This window comes from Idiotropiscis lumnitzeri, chromosome 4 (assembly GCF_059441095.1).
Source record: "Idiotropiscis lumnitzeri isolate Australia: NSW breed Sydney's pygmy pipehorse chromosome 4, RoL_Ilum_1.0, whole genome shotgun sequence".
Classification (NCBI taxonomy): domain Eukaryota; kingdom Metazoa; phylum Chordata; class Actinopteri; order Syngnathiformes; family Syngnathidae; genus Idiotropiscis; species Idiotropiscis lumnitzeri.
The window spans coordinates 16791393-16813827 of NC_142394.1; the positions used below are offsets into that span (position 1 = coordinate 16791393).

The 22435-nt window shown below is 39.8% G+C and overlaps 1 protein-coding gene and 1 long non-coding RNA gene across 4 annotated transcripts; both read right to left on the bottom strand.

The window, feature by feature from the left end:
- Positions 1-1813: 1813 nt before the first annotated feature.
- LOC148338335 (uncharacterized) lies at positions 1814-7622 on the bottom strand. The gene is made up of 4 exons (XR_015842800.1): positions 7535-7622; positions 7349-7398; positions 3817-3966; positions 1814-2021 (listed from the first exon to the last, which is right to left on the bottom strand). It is a non-coding gene; the product is annotated as an uncharacterized LOC148338335 (long non-coding RNA).
- Positions 7623-9395: 1773 nt separating this feature from the next.
- Positions 9396-21583, bottom strand: dctn4 (dynactin 4). Of its 3 annotated transcripts, none has more exons than XM_088294525.1 (14): positions 21367-21583; positions 20613-20683; positions 20326-20504; positions 20207-20250; positions 19636-19743; positions 18425-18445; positions 17549-17622; positions 17260-17372; positions 16103-16212; positions 15945-16018; positions 15593-15647; positions 15062-15169; positions 10823-10920; positions 9396-10745 (listed from the first exon to the last, which is right to left on the bottom strand). In XM_088294525.1, the coding sequence occupies exons 1-14, from the start codon at positions 21499-21501 to the stop codon at positions 10526-10528; spliced, it is 1410 nt and encodes a 469-aa protein (XP_088150651.1). In that variant the 5' UTR covers positions 21502-21583; the 3' UTR covers positions 9396-10525. The 3 variants fall into 3 exon arrangements, with proteins under 3 accessions (XP_088150651.1, XP_088150653.1, XP_088150652.1); XM_088294527.1 differs by lacking the exon at positions 21367-21583 and adding an exon at positions 21002-21140; XM_088294526.1 differs by lacking the exon at positions 18425-18445.
- Between the last annotated feature and the right edge of the window lie 852 nt (positions 21584-22435).

Sequence of the window (22435 nt, forward strand, 5' to 3'; positions counted from 1 at the left end):
GTCAAGTGCTCAGAGGTCAAACGCATCCATTCTTGGAGGAGTGCACTCCAATGACAGCGCTGCTTGCGGCCGTGTGCGCTTCCGTTACCCGTGCGCACTGAAAATCATTACATTTTAAACAAATGATCGTTCACAGGCACGGCAAGAAGACATTTGCATCATGAAGGACTGTTGCTGATTCTCCACCATTAATGGAGGAGCTTGCACAGGTAAAGAGTAACAGATGCTTTAGATTACTTCCAGACTGACTTAGATATTTCTCCTTTGAAGATGTTTGCTTTCCTTCTTTTTCTGTTTTTTGGGGTTTTTTTTTTTTTTTTTTTGCTTTGCTACTTCTCGTCAGCAAGCTGGACTTAATCAGATGATGTGATATCAAACGGTTCATTCAGTAGTTTATGTACCAGTAAGTGAAATTGTATTATAGTATTTACTATAGTCATTATTCTATCAAATGTGTCGACTGCGTTCCTATCAAATGTTATTACACAAACTAATGTAATAAACGAAGGAAAAAAATAACTGAAGACAATGAAAATGCTTTTTAAAAAAAACTACATCTTATGCTATCCAAAACTAACTATAATCACAGCAAAAAGGAGGACCCAAACGCAGGGAAGCGAAGCAGAAGGAACTTAAAAAGTATTTAATTTGAGAAAACTAAAAGGCAAGCAAGGAACCCGGATATACAAAAACATCAAAGTACACAAGCAGGATCAAAGTCTCAAAACAAAAATAATAAAACGAACTTGGACAAAGCATAGACAAAAGGCACTCGATAACACGACAGGAGGACAACTGACATGGACAATGAATCGACAAGAACAGAAAGCAAACAAGGAACTAAATACAAACTAAGTAATGACACAACGAGGAACACCTGGACAAGACACAAAGGGTTGGAGGGAGCTGATTGGTTCACACTTGGGAGTGGGACGACAAGCACAGGTGGACACAATCATGTTTAATGAGAGGCACACACAAAACACAAGGGAAAACATGAAACTAAATACTAAACCAAAAACAACAAACACAGACCATGACAATGGCCGTACCAAAGAAGGAAGGTCAAGTTTGAAAATTGTAGTTTACTTTATTACGCAATACTTAATGACCATTAAAAAGAATCTATTAAAAAAAGAAATAAAAGTAACACTGAAAGTAATAAAAACTAAACTAAACCATAAGTAAGATGTACACTTGGAAAAAAAACTAATAAAAACTAACAAACCTGCTCCAAAACCTAATTCGAACTAACTGAATTTAAAAAAAATACTAATAATAAATAGAAACAAAATGAAAACTAACTATCATGAAAAACCCAAAACTACAACAACTGTGGTTCCTACATGTGTGCCGTCCACCACGTCAAGACAAGTGCACAACTACCACATTTAAAGGGAATGAAGGCTGCTGCTCTTATTGGCCATGTTGGAAGTTAACTGTGACATCTTCCACAGCGGCGCAGCCTCCCCTCTGACAGAGCCTGCGCTGCGATGGATTGGGTGTAACCCGCCGCCACATGGAGATTTTCCAGGATTTATGCCAGTCTCAAAAATAGCACCCTCGGTGTTTACAGCGTTGATTACATGACGTAAAACTTTTTGCCAAAACAATCATTGCACATCAACGAAATACTCAAAACTCTCAAATAAAAACAACATGCATTAACAAGACTGTGAATGCACAACCCTAAGAGTGTGTAGCTGGGGTGGGGAAATTCTCACTCAGCGGATTGGCACCAAGATTATCTTTCCCAACATAAGCAGGAAACCAAATCTATGAGCCACATCAACAGGAAATTAAAAGGAACATCAGTGTATACAAACTGGAAGGAAACTGCAGCCAATCCAAGTCCTTTGGGCAGCAAATATCAACCGTGACACAACTGATATTTGAGGACATCTTGATTGGCAAACACACTCACAGCGTGTCCAGCGTGTGGATAAACAAGCACTCCAACAACAGCGGCAGCCCAACTACAGGAACCACCTTCACGAGGTGTTGGGCCCAACGAAGAGTTCCTGGCAACAACGAGATACAATTGGCCCGAATTATCTCGTTGCTCAACAACAACAACAACAACAACAGCGGCAGTCTCACAGTAAATAAGAGCTTTTGGGATATTTCCATTTAATTCCAAGGGGGGAAATATTGTACGCAATTCTTGTATTATCTGTTCTGATTGAATTGTTCAGGCGTTCCTCTAAAAGGTGCAAGTGACTTCTCATCATTATTAATATTGCAACGGTGCAGTCACTTTTTCTTACATTCCTTGAAGGTGACTGAATTTTGTAACGCATGTCAGCGCCAATTCCCACCGGAACCTTCGATCTAAGTGAGGGAACTACAACACACTTTTACACACGATGTGCTCATTAATTCTGCCGATACATTTTTCTATCATTGCATCACTCCATCTGCGGCTGCTGCGGGTGCACGAGGAATCATTATGCAAATAAAAGCAATGAAATTTCACGGGCGACACATTGAAATTTTTGCCTGCTTACATGTGATGAAAATCAATGTGGAACATATATGGTGAAAAGAAATTGAATGTGTGGGACACAAAGGATGGCGCAAGATGAAGATTTCCGATTCTGGGGCGAGGAAATTGTTTCAAATGGCAAAAGTTCAAATAAAAGTGTGTTGGCAAGCTATTTTTTGGTTCATGGAGAGTGGCAAAACATTTTAAAGTGAAAGAAGTTAAGTCAAAATTCTTCTTTGTCATAATATGTTCCTCCTAGTCTAACATACGGATTAATGTTACATCTGTGGAATTAAGAATTAATCCCATTTTGAGCCATCAAAGGGGGCAGCTATTTTGACATTATACTGCCCTCTGCTGTTGCCTGAAATTGACATCAAAGTTCTTTCAGTTTGCTTTGCGAATGTCAAAACTCACCTGCTTTCTGGGTTTGCTCAGGTGATGCTCTCAATGAGAACCCGAGGGAACTTTGACGTCTGTTTCAGTCAACAGTAGAAGGCGGTAGAGTGGCTAACTATTGATTAATTAAAAGAGGATGGATTCATCTTTTGAATTCTTATTCCTCAAATGCAGGTGTGGAACAAACAAAATTCGGCCTGCTGAATTTGAAAAATATTAAATGAATAAACCTTGTTAATGTTTTATTATCTAAATACTGTGGTTTTCACTTTCATATAAAATTAAATGTTTTTTTTTTCTCTAATGAGGTGAGGTTACCAAAACACTCCATCCATCTGCTCCTGGTCCGGCCCCTCTGTCAAATTTTGGAACCCATTGTGGCCCGACAATAAAAAAGTTTGCCCACCCCGGCTCTAACACATTATTAATCTGAATAACGTGATTAGACTAGTCGAGGCACATAAAACATAGTATTAAAATGCAAAGTTGGAGATAATTAAAACATTTTAGTGTCTCTCAATTCTATTTTGAGTCGTTTAGAAAAAAAACAGTTGCTGAAATAAATTGCTGTACATTTAAAACAATCTAACTGAAATATGATTAAGAATAATAATATATTGATTAGCAAAATAGTCTTTAAAAAAAAAAAAAGTATATCCCATTGGAAACACAATGCATAGTTTACATTTTTAAAAGTGTGTGGGTGGGGGGGCACATACTGTGGCAAATACATATTTTTCCACAGAAATGCTACCCCATTTGCAGCCAATCTTGTTGTTATGAGGTGCAGCGTGTACTGCAAATGATTGTCCCCAGTGCAACATCTCATATTGCTGTGTTGCACGCAAATGAATATAGATGTATTGCATGAGCTTTGCTCTCTTGGGGGAATGCACGCGCGGCTGCTCGGTGATAGGACCAGGAGGACTCACCAAATTTTGGTGGGTCATGTGGGGCCTCTCCACCGTTGGTTTGGCTGCTCGCCCTCGCTTGGCTAGCTCCCGCGTCTTCGCTTTCAGGGGGGAGCAGCAACACAGCACCCAGCGGTGCCTCGCTGGCGGGGAAGCGCCAAGCTCCATCACCTCCAATGAAACATTTAGACCAAGAACAATTTCAGCCCGAATTGAAATCCTCTTTTAAGGAACTTTCTTGCTAGCTTGCCGCCAAATAATGTGTGCAGCATGTAATTCAGTCACTTCTGTTAATCACACAGGACTGTCCTTTTCTTGGTATGGATGAATTAACCTCTTTCTGTGCTAGCTGCATATATGCATGACTCTTTTCTATTAATATCAAGGGAACTCTAGTTTCACTCTGCATGCTGATGCAAATAAATACGTGTTATTTGTGTTCCAGCGCCAAATGCCTTCCGACTCAAATTATATGTCAGCACGCAGACGGCCAAAGCCTTCTGGGAAGTTCAAGCTGAGGTGTGAGTGACTCAATACATGCATAGTGAAAATGACCTCTAATTACAGGGAGCCAAATTGCTGACAGAGCATAAATAAAACCTTCATTTAGAGCTAATGTATTGTTTTGGTGGGGGCAACCATAGATAACAAACAAATCAAAAACTAATGCTATTGTACTTTGTACATAGTATGAGTTTCAATCATAAGTAGCAGAAGTTCATATATATATATATATATATATATATATATATATATAGATATATATACATGCTACTGTGCAACATAGTGGGGTTAGACCAATGTCAGTAATTTAGTGGATGAGCGCAGCCTGGTGGATCTGCAGGTGGGTGGGCTGCGCTCCTGTGGGAGTCTTTACAGCCAACTCTTTGCCTTTAAATGTCTCAAATGAAAAACTCAACTGGGACATCTCTGCGCGGAGGACGACGATGTGCAATCATGGCCGAGGTATTGGGGCGGGGGCCAGTGTCGCCAGATGGAAGATTTGCCAATCGATTACAAGCGAATGGCCCCTCATATTGTTTGTTTTTCTCTGTCTTCTTTTTCATTTGTTTAATTCTTCTTAATTGTAAAAAAAATATATGCACACGTAGATTGCAAAACTATGACACAGTGTACGTAATATCTTGACAAGCACACCTGAAAACTGCAACGAGGACAACCTATAAATAAAAAAAAGAATCTATCTATATTAATTCTTCTCTCTGTCACACTTTGAATAGAGCTGAATAAAACAGCTTGTGATCCAAAGCATACCACATCATGTGTCAAACGTGGTGGAGGCGGTGTTATATAGCATGAGCTTGCAAGACTCCACTAAGCTGTTTTTTTTTTTTTGCCATCGTATGCTGCGACTTCTGTGAACACATGTATTTAAAAGCTTTTGGGCACACTCAAATTTATGTGAAGTTGCGAGACAAAAATGGAAGAAAATGTGATTTATAGTCGTCACCAAAAGGCTCAAGTAACCAATGCAGTAAAGAGCTGGCCAATTCTAAATCTGACTAACACCCCAATCAGTGATTTCATTTCTAGTTTGCATTTCTTCCGAGTGAAGAGATGATTGCACAAAGGCAGAATTTCCTGCCTGTGGTGACTCCAGTTAGGCTCCAATTCGAGGTGGTGACCTCATCTTGGGGGCGCTGACACACATAATTCGCCTGGCGATCAATTGAGCAAATAACAAACGAAAGCCCTGAGCGAGTGTGCAGTCGGTGTCTTGTAGTCAGTGGAGGCGGGCCAGCACTCGCCGGGTTGTGATCTTTTTACGACTGGGAGTCCAAAGTCAACATTCCAAACAACCTCCAGCATCGGGAATGCTTTGCGAGGGTGAAAGTGAGAGGAAATGGAGAAAATGAGCACATGAGAGTCAGGCTTTGAAAGTCTTGCCCACATGCAGAGTCGTTCCTCGAGGTGGGCATCGTTCTTAATAATGAACTCTAATGAAGCAAATGATGGTCTGCTGAGCAGAAATGGAGGCGATGATTAATCAGAACTTGGAGCGCGAGCTTATTTCTTTCTTCGGCTCCTTGTTGGAAAATGTCCCAAACTCACTTTTTCGATCCACCTGACACGTTGACGCGTACACGCCTTCATCCATGTGAACACTATGTGCAGTTGATTTAAAAAAGGAATGGAAATCAAATGCAGGCTTTAAGAGCCAATCTTTTAATTAGATGGAGAGGTTTTAAAGGACTCTCTAAGGCTGTGGATTTTTTTTTCTCCCTTCTTTTTCCAACCAGTGTCACTCTTCTCCAGTGGTTGACTTCCTGGAAGTGTGGACCATGATGTAATTGTGGAGCGGTCCCACTTGCGATTCAGTGAGGAATTTTACATCTGGCCGAGGTTGGCTCAATCCCTATTACTAAATAAAGCTGAAAGAGTACAGATGGGAAATAAGAAGACAAATGAAATGAAATAAACATATTCCCGAGTAATATCACAGCTGTGAGATTCATTACTAATCCCTGTCACATGCCATTTTACGCTGCTGTTTATATTAAGTGTCAACATAATGAAAACAGGTTGCGTGTGAAGTATATGCTGCGTTATTGCAGGAGAGTATTATGTAGATTTGAGGATTACCAAAATTATTCTTTCCAGATCGATTTTTTTTAGAGATCATTGTAGGCAGGAGTTTTAAGTGTGCCAGAGAGAAGAATAGAGCAATCTATTTTCCATAGCACTAGTTCTCACTAGTCCTCACAAAAAGTAAAATCCACAATATACAAATATCCTATTTTAAATGCTCCATATATATATTTTTATAGCATTTATAACACTTGTTTTTTAAAAACTCTTTAAACACACAATACAAACACAATATATTGAGAACAAGAGATGGATAATACAAAAGTAACAATCCTCTCTGTGTTTACAGTAAAAAAGAAATAATTTGTTTTTGTTGCCCCCGAAAAAACTTGTCTCGCAATATACAAAGTTACTCATGCGCAAAGATGTACATTATAAAAGCAACCTATATCCGTCACGGCCTTGATCTTAAAAAAGCCGCATCACAAAAAAATTTCAACAAAATCTAGGCTGTGACGATAACTACCTGCTATTCTTTCAAATGTACATACTCAAATATATGCCGCCATCTATTCGTCATGAAAGGAATTACACCACAAAATAGATGGGCCTTAGACCAAATTCAAGTGATGCATTTTAGGAGCGTATCAGTCTAGCAGCATCATCAATAACAATAATACAACACGGAAGTGTGTTTTGTGGGGCCTCACCCTCCTACTCTTGGAAAGCTTCATATATATATATATATGAGTGTGTTAGGTAATGTCGTGACTATCGTCAAAAGAGTGGCTCTTCAGCTAAATGTTTATCTCAACTGAAATATGGCCATAGCCATGTATATCTCAGCATATTTAAGTGTGTCCATCTGTTCTTAATATGCCATCCCATTCACAAAAAAGCAACCAGTGCAGGTTAAGAAGAGCACTAGAATTCAGTTAGAGACTTTTAATGGCCGCCTGGGCCGTTTCTGTGGCACGGATTCACTCTGTGACGATTTTATTACCTCATTTTCAGGGGCGCTGTAGAGACGCTCTTCTAAGCTGTTTATGTCTGCTGAAGATAAAAGAAAATCATTGCTTTATTACACAGATGGAGAGGGTCTGTTTACAGAGCAGACCCGCGTCGAATAACGGAACTGCCTTATTGCCTATAAGCTGTCCCATGTGTAAAATAGCATTTTCCATCTAACCCCAGTGTTGGCGACGATATTTCATCTCCAGGTAACGTTTCGTCTTGCTTGGCTTCTTGTTAACATTGCAGCGCAGATGTGTGGTGTCCTCAAACTGCATCAGAGGAACATCACAAGCACCATTCAAGCAGATCTGCTGGAGCACAGTGCATGATGAGGTAAGTGCCCTCTGCAGACTGTCTAACCAGCATGCCTTGAAATATAGTGTAAAAGTCGGCCTGCAGCGACATCTGGTGGTAAATCAACATGAAAACACATGAACAGCCACAAGAATCAGACTCGGTACCATTTCGTTCGCAATGGCACAGGCACCAGAACAGAAATATCACAACACGTTACTGCAGTCAAAAAGACTACACTGGATCCCACAAAAAAAAAAAAAACAAGTTGAGTAAACTTAAAATTTCCAAACGACAAACTTCGATAAAATTTGGAATTGATAGATAGAATAGATAGATAGATAGCTAGACAGACAGACAGACATACAGGCAGACAGACAGATATAGATAGATAGCAGTGACGGGCCATACATTTGACACAAAGCCTTCAGTCCTACTTAGTCTGACTTGAATAAATAAACCTCTTAATACGACCATTTATGATACCAGGGCTGGATAAATAATAGACACACACTTACACACTAGTGGGTGTTGAACGGCCGAGCTTCTCTTGAAAGCTCCGTCTTGAAAATGGCTTCGGAAGTGTATCTGAAAATAAATCCACACTTTTTCCGCCTTTAGCTATTGTGGCTTAAAAAAAAAAGCAAGAATATATTTCAGAATTTCAAACGGTCGCCAGTTCGGGTGAGTTGATTCCGCATTGCGCTTCCCCCTCAAAAGTGAATATCCAATCACAAGACCCGTTCATCACCTGCAACGTAAGGCTAGTGAGCAGGCCTTACGGTCGTCAACTCTTGATCTGATTGGCTATCACAACTGTCTATCAACTGTCCTCCCCCGCCCCCTCACCCACACAGCCACCTAGAAATAAAACACTAGGGTATAATATGACATCAATGTGGAAAAAATTATCAAGATTTCTTGATTGTTAGGCCAGCAGAGAAGGCCTTTGAGCGCTCACCACTAGCTGAGGGTCCATGGATACGGGCACAATCGAAGTGCGGAGCAAGGGCGCAAAATGGGCGGGGCGACAGAGCACTTATGGCAATTTTGGACGCCCTTCGTTGGGTGCAAGCGTGGGTATTGTTAATGGGCCATTGTGTCATTGTTTTGAGCATTTCTATCACGAGAATTACCATAAAAAAATACAAATTCTTTTTCGTCTAGTTCTTTGTACTTTCTAGTAGTCTGGGTGACTGCGGCGCCACGCTGCCTCTCACAGGCCAATTCTGGTACTACGACATATATCGATCTTGGGGCGATTCGTGTGGTTATGACGACACGCTGTATGCCAAAATATGCCAATTTTTGTATTTTTTTTTATTCCTCAGCATAAGTGTAGTCTTACGCATTTACCCCACTATAGCCAATATTTATAATTGGCAAACATTGTATGCATGTGCAATTTATTTATCACAATCACAAGGGTCCCGGACATGGTTGAGCCTATGACAGCTTCGGGTTGTAAGCGGGTACACCTAAATTTGTTGCCAGCCAATCGCAGGGCACACATAACATTCACACAATCATACCTAATGACAATTTAGCGTTCAATCAGCTTGACTATACATGTGATTTATGTGTGTAAAATAACTACAAATATTCAGTGTGGTAGTACGTCTAGTATTTTTCTTTTCAAGAGACTGACTTTCCACCCTTAAACAGTTAATTTCATACACCTTATAGTGTTCTAGCCTTTCCGTTTTAATTTCCAGCACAATTCCTGACTCAATACACAGAAACACAGTTGTGGCATGATATTTTATTAGGCAACACACAATTATTCGCTTATTTGTACTCCTAAATATACCAAGGCTACAAATTGGAACCAAAAGTGACAGCATCTTACAACACGATGATGGCAAATCAAACAGAATAGCTCAAAAAGACAAGTCGTACTGTCAAGGAGAGCTTTTCGTAGTGTCAACAGTTAGTTCTCTATTTGCCAAAGAACAAAGCATAGTACAGCAGCATGTGTGCAATGACAGTTGTAATATTTATTATAGATGATCCATGCGGGTTAAAGCAACGCTATTGTCTGAGGAGGCTACAGGCGCGCTGTGTGTGTGTGTGTGTGTGTGTGTGTGTGTGTGTGTGTGTGTGTGACAGGAGAGCAGTGTTATGGATTGTTCTGATTCGATCTCTTCTTGTGCTCATCTTTTATGCGGCAAAGTTTCAAGTAAATTCCTTGCTGCTGTTGTTTTATGCATTTCATCAGAACTGCAAACAGCTTCAGGACAAATGGTTGCTCTGAACTAGATATAAAACAGATACTTGAAGAGAAGGGAGGTGAGGCAAATTACTGCAGCAGCGAGGAGGGGACATTCAACCACAAGTCTTCTATTATACCAACAATTTATAGTACAGACAACTTGTGAAGTCAAATTGGACATGGTCTGTTTGTACTCATCTAGTAATGTAAGATTAACTGCAGATGATAATGCAACAAAGGACAAAACTGCAAAATAAACCAAAAGTGGGTCAACGCTCGGGTTACAAATTTGAATTATCAAAGTTGGACACTTTTTGTACGAATTTAAACGAATAAATGGGAGTGAACCAGGAAATTTATAGCTTGATTCATTATGTAGGTGGAAAGGGTTTTTTTTTTTGCTTTGTTGTGAGCAAAAATTGTAGTTATGCACTAGCTTCAGATAAGCCGTCACGCAATTGAAGTGGAAAGTCAATTTCCAGTCATTTCATGTTTCTTCCACAATTCCAAATATTTACCTGGAAACTGACCAGAAAGTTGTCACCAATTTGCAACTGTCATCAACAGTATGCTAATGTTGGATGTTTCTTCATAATATTCATCACAATAAGAAATAGTTTGAAAATTTAATGTTTGGAAGCCAACACTGCTTGTGGGAATTCAGGGGGCGAGCGGCCCCAGCCTCAACTCGACGTGGTGCGTCAGCCAAATTGTCTTGGCGGTGACGTCTGCACCCTCCTCGCTCGGCCTGACGGGACCGGCCAGGTCTCGGAAGTCGTGTCGGATCTTAAATGCAACGGTGACATCTGCATCATCCTCTTTGCGAGGGATCACTTTGATGAAGAAACCAATCTTGTTGGATTTCCTGAAGGCAACAACGCTGAGGAGGAGACCAGCAGAGGTGAAGAGTTGAGCCGCAGTTGGAATTCTCTGGAAGTGTGTGTGCAAGACACTTACTCTGGGTCATCCTGGAAGTCCTGAGGTTCAGCCAATTCATCATACTCAGCGGCAGCATCCTTGCCTGCCAACACCAGCTCCTTGCGGGGCACAATGACCTTCAAAACCAACACCAACCAAATGTTCAATCCTTGCCTCTTGCATGAGGTCAACCGGGAGCTTCATCTTGATGCTTCCCTCCTGATTCGATTTTCCAACTGCTCCAACTCCAAATGAATTTATATTTAGGGATCATAGCGTTACGAGATGAAATGAAAAACAGGGATCTGATTGGAACATACTGTAAAATATCGGTGATAATCCTAAAATTTAGCATCGTCCTCATGATTCATTAGAAGGAAGGTTTCTGAGCAGAAACGAGTGTGCAAAAGCATGCTCGAAGATGACCACACTGTATCCCCCCCGGGGTACATTCCAATTGTCTTTCTTCGTCAATCAAGCCACGTGTTTCACATTAGAAAAATCTCACAGCACAACCAAGGTTATTATCATTGATGAAAACTAATTAAATTAATAAAACAAAAATTTAAAAATCATTTTAATTAAAAAAAGTAAAACATAGACCTTATTGTTGTTTTATATTTATGATTATTAAATATATTCATTACAAAATTCATTGTATGTGTTCATAACATTTTCATATTTGACTTATGTAATGACTATGTACAGCTATAAAAAAAAAAGGGAAAAAATAAATCTAAAAATTCAAATACTAAACATAGCCTATGCTTAATTAATTATGATCTCGACTCAATGTAATCACAAATGTATCCGAAGTCTGGACATTTTTAGTTGAACACAAATCTACTATTCTATTCACTCGATGACATTCTGAGAACACTCCACAGCTCCTTCGGTGATAAACGGTTACACCCTCGCTGTACCAAAGAGAGATTTCGCCGCTCCTTCCTGCCGACTGCTGTCAGACTTTTTAACAAGAACATTGGGTCAGGCCTACAAACGGGAGGGCGTTAGTGCAATTGTGCAGTCCGAGGATGCAATATACACTACTACGGTACTTTCAGCCAATGGTGTACTTAAATATTGACCAATGATGTATTTTGTTTACCATTACAGTATTCTTATTACAGTACTTCTATCACTGCAGCATTTCTACCATTGCAGGACGTTCACTATTACAGTACTTTTCTCATTGCATTACTTTTTACCATTACAGTACTTTGATCATTGCAGTATTTTCTATCATTGCAGTACTTTTCTATCATTTCAGTACTCTTACCATTACAGTACTTTTATCATTGCAATATTTTTATCATTGCAGTATTTTCAATCATTCAGTAGTTTTTATCATTACAGCGTTTCCCCCTCTGTATAATGGACAGGCATTAGGAGTGTTTCCTTACACTTAGATACGTTTATACTGTGTATATTTGCATGCTTTTTATGAATGTCTGCTGCTAATGTTATACATTAACGGCTACATTACGCCGCCGACTCTGTGTGATCTATATCTTTGCTGCTGTAACACCTCAAATTTCCCCATTGTGGGACTAATAAAGGACATCTTTTTTATCTTTTATCTTTAAGAATAGCACCTTACGGGAGGTTATCTGTATTGTCTAGCGCCCAGTGCAGCTTCCCAACCTTTATTGAGCCAAGGCTCATAAGATAAAACTCATAACACGTCAATAAAAAGAATATAAATATATAAAATTCAATTTATTGTGTTGTGAAATCTGGGCATGTTTAATTGAGGAGGAAAATCTGACTTCATATAGAGAGCCTTTTGCCGCCATGCCAACTGATGACATATCAATCTGATTTAATCACCTTTTGTTCCATGCCAGCGTGAAGAAGAAGCGCGCTTCCCCTTTTCTAACCCGAGCCCTTCACTTTCTTGGTTTAATTACCCCCTACCTAGATATTAGACTTCTACAGCAACCAAGACTTTCACCTTTTGTTACAATCACTCTTAGCCCCGAACAACAGACTCCATGGTGGTCCTGTATTTTCACTTCCCATCTCCTGTTCCTCTTAGTTACAGAAAATACATGGATGGAAATCTGCCCCAAAATTTGATTTTTTTTCCCCAGTTCTAATCGTCATAATACGTGATGTCAGCCATATTACGCAAGCAGTCAGTTCGCCTCAGCAGACCTGGGCTGTGCGTATTCAACTAATGTCTGCCGCACCTTTTGTTGTCTTCAACAAAGGAGCAAAAAAGCATAACAATCGACCTATTTTCAAACAGCACTACATGATTAATTCTGCGTGTGTCGGCCTTTTCTGCTGGTTTGAAACGAGACGACAGAGGAAAGAAAAACAACTATCTTTGGAAAGTTGCTGCGAAGCAAGTGAGGTTGACTCACTTTCGAAGTATAAAAGACTGCCAGTGCCCAAGTACTTTTGTCGGGCATGAGTGAGTGTTTTCGTATTTTGCCAAATGCCTTCGGGTCATTTAATGGCAACAATTTGGGTTCTGTAACAAAATACTCACGAATAATTGCTCTCAGTGGGAAACGGTATTGCCCCGCAATTGGCTGGCAACTAGTCCGAGGTGAATGCGGCCTCTCCCTCAATATCAGCTGGGGTAGGCTCCGGCTCATTGGTGATCACGCTGCCCTTTACTGGCACCGTGGCGAACTGCTGCCTATTTAGCGCCCTTTTGACGAGAATGTTGAGTCCAGGGTCTGTTGGGTCTGGGTCTGTTAAAGCGAGGTTCCACTGAATATATACATCTTGTGATATTTTTGTAAATTAGTGCTGTGCCGTGAGATATGTGCCTTGGCTCAATAAAGGGAAGCAAACACTGATTTAGAGTCTTCCTTGAACTTTACATGACTGTTTTTGGAATATAGAAGGCGGGGTTAAAAGAGAGATTTTTCATTGTGGTTACCAGTAGTTTTTGTCATCTTGACTTTAGTTTTTTTAATTAGTTAGTTTTAATTAGTTTTTAGAACAGGTTAGCAAATAATTATTATATGTATGTGTTTTTAAAACCTTTTTCATTTTTATTTTATTTCAAACAAAAATATTTTAGATTTAGGTAGTTTTCGTCAACTATAACAACCTTGGTAGGAATACTCCATACAGGAAGGCCAAAGCTGAGATTCATATTCCATCCTAAGAAATGTGAAACAAGTGATCTAACAGCATACTGCCCACAATGAATCCATAATAATTCTAAGACCCCCATCCCAACCTGGGCCCTGACTGGAGTCTGCAAGTTCCAGACATGAGTGATGCTGTTGTATCGCCTCCCAGCATAAATGTGCAAAATGAACATTTCACCCACTGAGTCATGAGTAAACTAGTTGACTGCACAGGTCAGCGACATCATGTCACACCTAAAGGTGAGCCAGGCCAACCCGCCCCCCCTTACCCATTATTTTTGGAAGAGCTGGTCAATGTAAGCAGTCGAGCACGAGGCCCTCCAGGTGTTTGAATATCAAATGAAGCAGAAAGACACTCACTTTGGCCGCAATGCGTCTCAAAATGGGTCAAGCTCTTGTTTTGGCCAGGAGCTCTGTCTTATCTAGTCAGAGCCCATGACTTCATCATTAAAAGAGGCCAAGACAAACAGGCTGTCGCGGTGTGCCTCGGAGCGGCCGCCGGCGACATGCGGCTCAGCGGACCGTCCCCGGATGGAATCACAACGCTGGTCATTGTGCCTGCGACAGCTGACAAATGCAAGTCAAACTGGAACTGACTCCGTTGTGAGACAAATACTGCCAGGTACAGATGGCCAAGGTAAGATGCCAACACTGACAACCTTGCTCAAATTTAAAGTACTTTTTTTTTAAAAAAAAGGCATAAGTGTGTCTCCCCCCTCCCCCAACATTCTCTACATTGGATATAAAAAAAATCGAATCACCAACTTTCTAACTGTAGACATTCATCACTGCTTGTATTCCCCTTCACTCTGACAACAACCCCTGCATGCCTTCATGTGGATCATCATCTGCTTCTATTTACAACAGACTAATTGGAATTTCCCCTTGAGGAATTTTAATCAGTATAACGGGAGGGGGTAATAAAAAAAAATATGAGGTCAAATTGTTATATTTATTTAGTTTTTTTCTACCTTCTGATCTGACTGACAATTACAGGTTGATGGAACGATGGGACGGGTCTCCAGGCCGCTGACAGATGACGAACGGCAGACTGGCAAACTTTAGTAAGACGGCCACCTCTGGCAGGAACTCGTAATATTCAAAGAAACTGTAGCTATTTAAAAGCGTGATAAAGAAGTCCTGAGGGGAGGGACTGCTGTAATACCTCTGCAGTTCTGTTGATGTCATCAGGATCTTCCTCATCACAAGAAACCAGTGTGACATGGGTGACGTTCTCCACTGGGTTGGTCAGAGTCAGCAGCACTTGGCTCTCCTAACGACATAAGAGGGCGAAACGTTCAGCTCACATCACTAATGCTACTTGGGATCAGACTGGATATTTTGTTTGAGACACCTTGTAAAAAATAATAATAATTAAAAAAAAAAAATTACAATTAGATGGTTCATTTTATTACAACAAGCAGAAAAGTACACATTGATTTTCTTAACCGCTTGCCCTCATTAGACCGCGGGTGCACATGAACCTATCCCAGTGGCCTTTTGGCAGGAGGCGGGCACACTAACAATCGTAGTGCACATGTGGACAAATATCCTTTTATACATTCACACATAAAGACACATGCATGCGAGGCACGCGACCTAAGCAGCCACCAAATATGGACAGAAAAAATAAATGATGAATAGGAGTGCTGCCCATTGAATGACTATCCCTTTTGGAATCTAATTAGACACTCACCTTCATGTAGCGCAGATTGGGAATGGACATAATTCTAACTTCAGGGATGTAACTCCTACAGAAGGAAAGGCAAAAATAGATTTAGAGCGCATTACAAAAACAATTGCAAGTCACAAAAGACGTTTCGTTTGATGTGCACAATGAAAAACAATAAATGCTACAAACAGTAATAGAAAGCAATATAAAAGAAACAGCAAATAAGAGCATTTCTCAAAAACATAAAATATACCATAGCCAAGACAAAGAAGCAACAAAGAAAAGCATGTCTGATTACATACTAAAAATATATTACTTGAATTTATATTCCTAACAACATTTTCCCAAATCATTTCATTGCACTCTTGACACTCACACAGCCACCAGTTGAATTTTAAACTTGATTGAAGTCGGATTGAATTCGGGCTTGCTCAGGTTGTGCTCACATTTCTGAGGGAAAGAAACATAAAAACATGCGCATTACAGTCATAAACATATCATCTGAATTATTGAATCAGAATGTCGGTGACTGACCCTGCAGCGCAACGAGCGCTTCATTAGGAGGTGTTTGTGCCGCGGGTGCAGCTGCGAGGCTCCTGCGGGCTGGAAGTCCGGCTGCAGGAGGCGTTGGCGTAGCCGGGTCACTTGGAAGAGGAAACAGCTCGATTGATGAATCATCTCAACTTGTATTTTGTTTAACTACAGTTCTGGCCACTATTATTGGTACCTTTGATGGCGAGTACTGATAGCAATATCGATGTTGGGTCGATACCGGTCTTATTTCAAGTTATTGTTTACTCATGAGCCCTAGTAGACTTAATCAGTTGGAAATAATTATTTATAAATGATAAAGACTTTGTTCTACCTATGCCAGCGACAAATAGTGAAATGCAGAACAATTAAATGCTGTTCCATTAGTGTGTGCATCCATCTGTTCCCCTTAATACGCCAGAATAAGTCACTTTTTTTTTTCAACCATTTTTGTTGTTTTTTTTATGTAAAATGGGTGCCTTGGCTTTAAGTTGGGAAACACTGTTGAAGTCATATCAAATTTGGATAATCAGAATGTTATAAATATGATTTGTACACTACCGTAGATAATGAAACGAATTAAATTTAGTCATATCCTTGGACAAGAATATATGTTACCTTCCTTTATATTTTAGAGCTAACCATTTACTGCCTCCCTAACTTCCTTTAAAGCAAACCTGAAGCTTCTTGCACCTGTCAGATGATATTTTATCCCTGACCTTTACTTGCAGTGAAGTACTTGAATGCTTGCATGATTTCTTTCACACATGGCAGACTTTGGCTTTTTCCAAAGTTTTTCTATGGTACTGACATCAGGACTCTGCTGGTTACTTTAAAACATCCAACTTTTTTGTTCCTTCTCAACTGCATTCTTGTGCTTTAGATGCATGCTTACAGGTTTTAATTGCTGTTTGCGTTGTTCAGGAAAAAAAGAAAATTTTCCACTCTTGCAGTGGGTAAGAATAATCATATATTTTTTTAAATTACGTCTTTGATAAATTCAAGTAAGCGGTAGAATAGCCCAATCATGCATAACTGTAGATAAGATGCTTTTTTTTCCCCCCCTCAAGAGTTGTCGATGTACTAACTACATGGCAAAAGACAAATATTGGTTCCAATGAGTGTAAAGTGTACAAACATGATAGAGTAGAAAGCTTTACCCTCTGGCAAACAGATGGGCCTTGTGTAGCAATCTTCAGGCAGAGGCTCCACCTCATCAAGAGCCTGGGCAGGCTCAATGGTGATCTCCCGCTGGTCCTCGCCCTCTTTAAGGCTGCAAAGAAACATGTGTAGCTATCAATAGTCCCATCCATCACTTTTCCATCTGCTTGACCTCACGAGGATCACGGATGATGAAGCCTATTCCAGTAGGCTTTGGTCATTTGGTGTAAATATTTCCTAATAAATTCACAACAGTTACTGAGGCGTATGATGCAAAGTGTAACTCACGAAAGCCCCGCCAGAGTAGAAATGGGCGTTCCAGACCTCTGCCGTTGCAGTCGTGTTCCAAGGCCGTATTTTACCTACGAGGACCAGAAAAGAACAGTATCATACCTTTGGTCTATTCAACATAAGTAGGGTTCACGCTACAGCTACTTCTTTTCCTCTAAGGGCTACTTTTAAAGGAAGGCGTTGTGTACGGTTTCAAATAAAATGGATACAACTGTCAAGCAAGACAAATCATGACGGGAGACAAAAACCTTTCTGCCGAGGATAACAGGAGAGAATTAAAACTGAAATTGTTGTATTGTGTTGTGTGTTTTGGCGTTAACTTGTGCAGGATGTTATCATTTGTATTGATTATTTTTTGTAACATAATGCAGCAGAAATTGTCTGTTGAATATTTTTTCTTTCTTCAGGGTAAAGATTGACAATCACTCACGTGAGTATGCTCAAAAATATTCACACAAGAGTGCTGCGTGCATTTTTGAGGAAATTGAATTTAAATAGAAGATTAGGACACGGCATTCTTGTATTGTACTGTAAAGTCAAAGAAAGGGAAACAATTTCAGGCAATGTCGAATAATTGAAGCTTCGTGCAAAACGTATAAACTATGTGTCTGAATATGTTGGTGGAATTTGGAAAAATATTTGGAAGCAACCCGTACTACTCTTTAAAATAAATGATTTTTAAAATGTGGATAAAACAATAAAATACTTTAATATAAAGTTATGTGTCTCTTCTCCCCTGCTAACCAACACAAAAAGACTCCACTGTGCAGATATCGTTACACCACAGGGACATTCATGTGATCTGTGAGGTCACACTAACAAATACGAGATCAAGGCTACATACTAAACTGCAAATCGGCGAATACAACTCACCACCACATGAATAGTGTGTTGCTGGTTGGGGTCAAAAGCAAAAACACCAGGGTGAATTAGCAAAGGAAAGGGAAGAGAATAAAGATGCATGAATAGATTGAGCAAACATTAGTTGACGTGCAACAGCAACACAACTTCTGGATTGGAAAAAAGACATGGTGGACATCACAATTTAAGCATAAAGGCAGACTGATGGTGTATGGATTTGAGAGAACAGTTAACTTTGTTATGCTTAGCATTTCAGGAATGCTTTTGAGTGTGATATACAACAAAGAGCATGCACAGTGCTGAACATAATTTTAGTGCATCTGTCAAAAACAAAGAGGCTGTCAATAAGCTCGCAAAGTTTTACAAAATATCAACACCAGCAATGACAAAAACCTTACTGAATTCACTCTTTCATACCCAAACATCACGTGGCTGACTGGCCTTCTCTGATAAGTCAGAAAATTATCAAGTATAACGTTCAACCACTAAAAAAAAGTTTTGGGTTTTTTTTTGTTTTATTTTAGAAGTGCAAGCGAAATACAAGCAAATAACTATCATTTGAAATCCAAAACAAGAAATATGCTGTCCACTTCAGTAAAAAAAATTACTAATTTACATTCGGAAATTAATTAATTAATTATTAGAATTTATATTTTATATGTATTATTATAGTTCTTACATACTGGTGTACCAACGACAAGGGAAACATTTAATTTGATGCCGTTAATTTTGGGAACAGTAATAAAATTGTACATTGGATAATCTAAAAAAAAAAAAAAAGTTCAACACTATTTATAACCAACATGGAAAGCCGTTGCAACTTGTCACTAAATGCTTGTTGTTAAGACTTTTTATATATCGTCACAATGCACTTGTAAAATAATGGCCTAAGCAATATTTTGGAGAGAAAACAAAATACATATTGTGCCTGAAAATAATCTCATGGTGTTGACTACATTTTTAGTTAATCAGCTCATTCAATTCTAACTCTGAAATGAAATTATTAATAAATATAATCGGCATTTGGTTTTTATTGAAAATATTTAAAACAATATTACAAAATATACAATATTTTTGTCTGGTCCTAAAATGTATGAAATAAATCCTTCTACCTTTTCACAAAAATATGTTTTGGTATATCAAAAAAATACTGAAGTTCTGGGACATTTCCAAAAATGAAAAATACAAAAGGCTTTTTGTTTGTCACAGTAGGAAGACTGTACCGAGAAAGCCAGCGGCATACACTGTCGTCGCCTAGCCAGCTTCTTCCTGTCTCGCTCCTGCTTCTCTCTGTGAGCCAGCTGCTGGTAGTACTCCATCAGTTTGTTGATCTGAGGCGAAGAGAAATTCACATCATGGACTTTTATTTTCCAGTAGGAAGATGACATGCGATTGGATGCCAAGGAATATATAGTAAGTCATGTAATTTAAATTGAAAGTCTATTATACATCAGTCTTTGTCAAATGCCGAAAAGGCAAGTGCATTTGGTTGATACGCCATCAACCCCATCCTCCACTTCCTTAAACACTACATGGTTAAAATTAGACATTGCCTTTGCAGTTGATAAACGCTTCATGATGCAACAATTACACTCCAGAAATGATGAATTCAGTTCCCATTATGTCCTATGGGGAAAATAGCTTCTACATGCAAACAAATAAGAGGTCGGTCAGCATCCCGGAGCTGAGCCGCTGAGTGACCGCGAATTCTGTCAGGACATCTACTCAGCACATGAAAACATGTGATCCACCCAAGGCAATGTAAATGAATGCAACCGGGGAAGGGGGGCATACCCGCTGATTATGACAGTTCTCAGGCTCTTGCCACCCACCGCTGGCTGTAATGAACAAAAACAGAATTAGAGGAAATAATCTTTAAACATACACATGCATTTTAAATCAGCAACACCTACCCACTGACTTGTCAGCCATTCCCACATCCCTGGAGGTCCAGCGGCAGAAACCGCAGGCCAGGTAATACGCCTTTTTCATAGCAGTCTTGGTGGGGTCATCAGGCAGAGGAGCCGGGATGTTGGTGGCCCGAGTCGACAGGGTGTGCATGCAACATGGGCAGTCAAAACAGTTGGCACACCTGCAACAACGGCAGTGCAGGAATGTAAAATGCAAATGAGTACGGCAAAAAGACCACTTTAATATATACTTTGGAGATATGTAGCAGTCAAGTTCAAGTTAACCTCACCTGTTCTTTTTCAGTTTAGCTTCTGCAGATGGCATGTTTTCCAAGCAGCTTGGGCAATAATGGGAGTCCACCTGTTCAGGAAGTGTTTGAGGGGAACAAATGGAAATCCAGTTATTTATACAGAATGTCGACAACTCTGAATATAAACTCGGAGTGGTGAAAAAATGAATAGTAAAGACATTAAAGCTTGCTAAGAGAACAGTGACATTTAACCACATTGGAGGCGTAAATACACTCATATATTGTTTAAATTTCGTCATAAAAATCGTTAAACCCGTGAAATCAAAAGTCAATGATGAAACTAAATAAGCTGAATTTTGGCTTTTCTGGGTGTGGTGTTCGTAATTGATGTCTGTATTATCAAGCTTCGTAGACAAATGAAACAGCACCTGGCTGTAGGATAAAATACTATAAATGTTCACTGCAACTTTTCTTTCACGTGAATAAATGAACGTTTTAACAATTAACAATAAGCAAACGCTAGGCTAGTTAGCTTAAACGCCCATCGACGCTAGCGCTAGGAACATAAACGGAAATTAAAGCGCACACGAACAGCCAACGCAATGAAGGGGTTGTTTGTCAATCCGTGACTGACAGGATGCGCAGCCAATCCATACACGAGAAAGCTCTCCTTGACCCCGCCTTTCAGTCAGACCTATTAGCAAGCCGGCTAACAACATAGAAGCCAAATGGGGGGAGAAAAAGCTACAAAGCTAGTGCGTCAAAACGAATCGCAAAAAAACAGATGACGTACCTCGTGAGACACACATTCTAGAGATCGTAGCTCACTGCAATAACGACAGTAATACAGCTGGGATAGAGGAGCCCGGATCTTTTTCTCGCCACGAACCAGATAGACGACTCTATCTGGCTGGAGAAGCGACGCCATCTCTGATGGACTTCCACGGCGACTGTGCTAGTTGTCACGGCTGGCCGGACCGGCTGTTCTGGAAGCCAAACCCCATTACTCTGTTGACCTCTAGTGGTGAACGCTGGAACTGAATCCAGCTTCAGAAATAAATGCACTGGATGTGGCGAGCCAGAATGGATGTTCTGGTAAAAAAAAACTAATAAAAAAAGAAGAAATAAAATAAGGCTTACAACCACTTGAGTTTACGGTAATGTCAGGTTAAGTTAGACATTCTGTATACATGTATGCATGTCATTAATGCAATGGAGAGAGTGGTTTATGGTATCAACACGGATGCTGTGCGCAAGACAAGAATGCATGGACTGTATTTTCTGGGGAATCTAAGGCCTTTCTTTCTGTGCAACAAGATGTCAGTGATCTTCCACTAGTCTTGGTGCCGTCTACTTTGGTTTTGTCTGCTGGCTGGTGGCGAAGCATCAGTGTCAGGGATGTAAAGAGTATCAACGAACTCATGGGACTAAAGATGGAGATGTTTATGTCATTGACTTCACTGAGTAAACTTAGAACCTTCATGGGTAATGTAGCCTTGTATCCTCTTTTCTCTAATAAACTCGTTCAGCACTAAGGGAAACATTTTTGATTATTTTGACCTCTTATATGCTTGTCGGAGCATTTCTTGTCTGTTAAAGCAATTTCTCAAGACTTTAAGATCAGGCATGAAAGGGATAACTTTCTGATAGTATAAGGAATATCATTTCTTTAATACAATTATTCCTGTGGGCAATGCTTTTGTAACAGAAGAAAATTATACGGAAAAAAAATATTTTTCATAAAGTCTTCATAACTACACAGATCACCAATATGATAAAAAAAAAAGGGTCAGCAATTAAACGTATGCCCCTTTCATTCTAGCTCGCTTCATAGAAATATTTTTTACTTCTCACAATGTCTG

Bases quoted from the DNA above. Each gene is read 5' to 3' on its own strand.
- dctn4 (XM_088294525.1), bottom strand. From the start codon at position 21,501: ATGGCGTCGCTTCTCCAGCCAGATAGAGTCGTCTATCTGGTTCGTGGC. The intron at 18,446-19,635 runs GTACAGTCTTCC...GACCCCAACCAG, and splicing joins GTATGCCGCTGGCTTTCTCG to CAACACACTATTCATGTGGT. The intron at 15,170-15,592 runs GTGAGTGTCTAA...TTATGTCGTTAG, and splicing joins CCAATCTGCGCTACATGAAG to GAGAGCCAAGTGCTGCTGAC.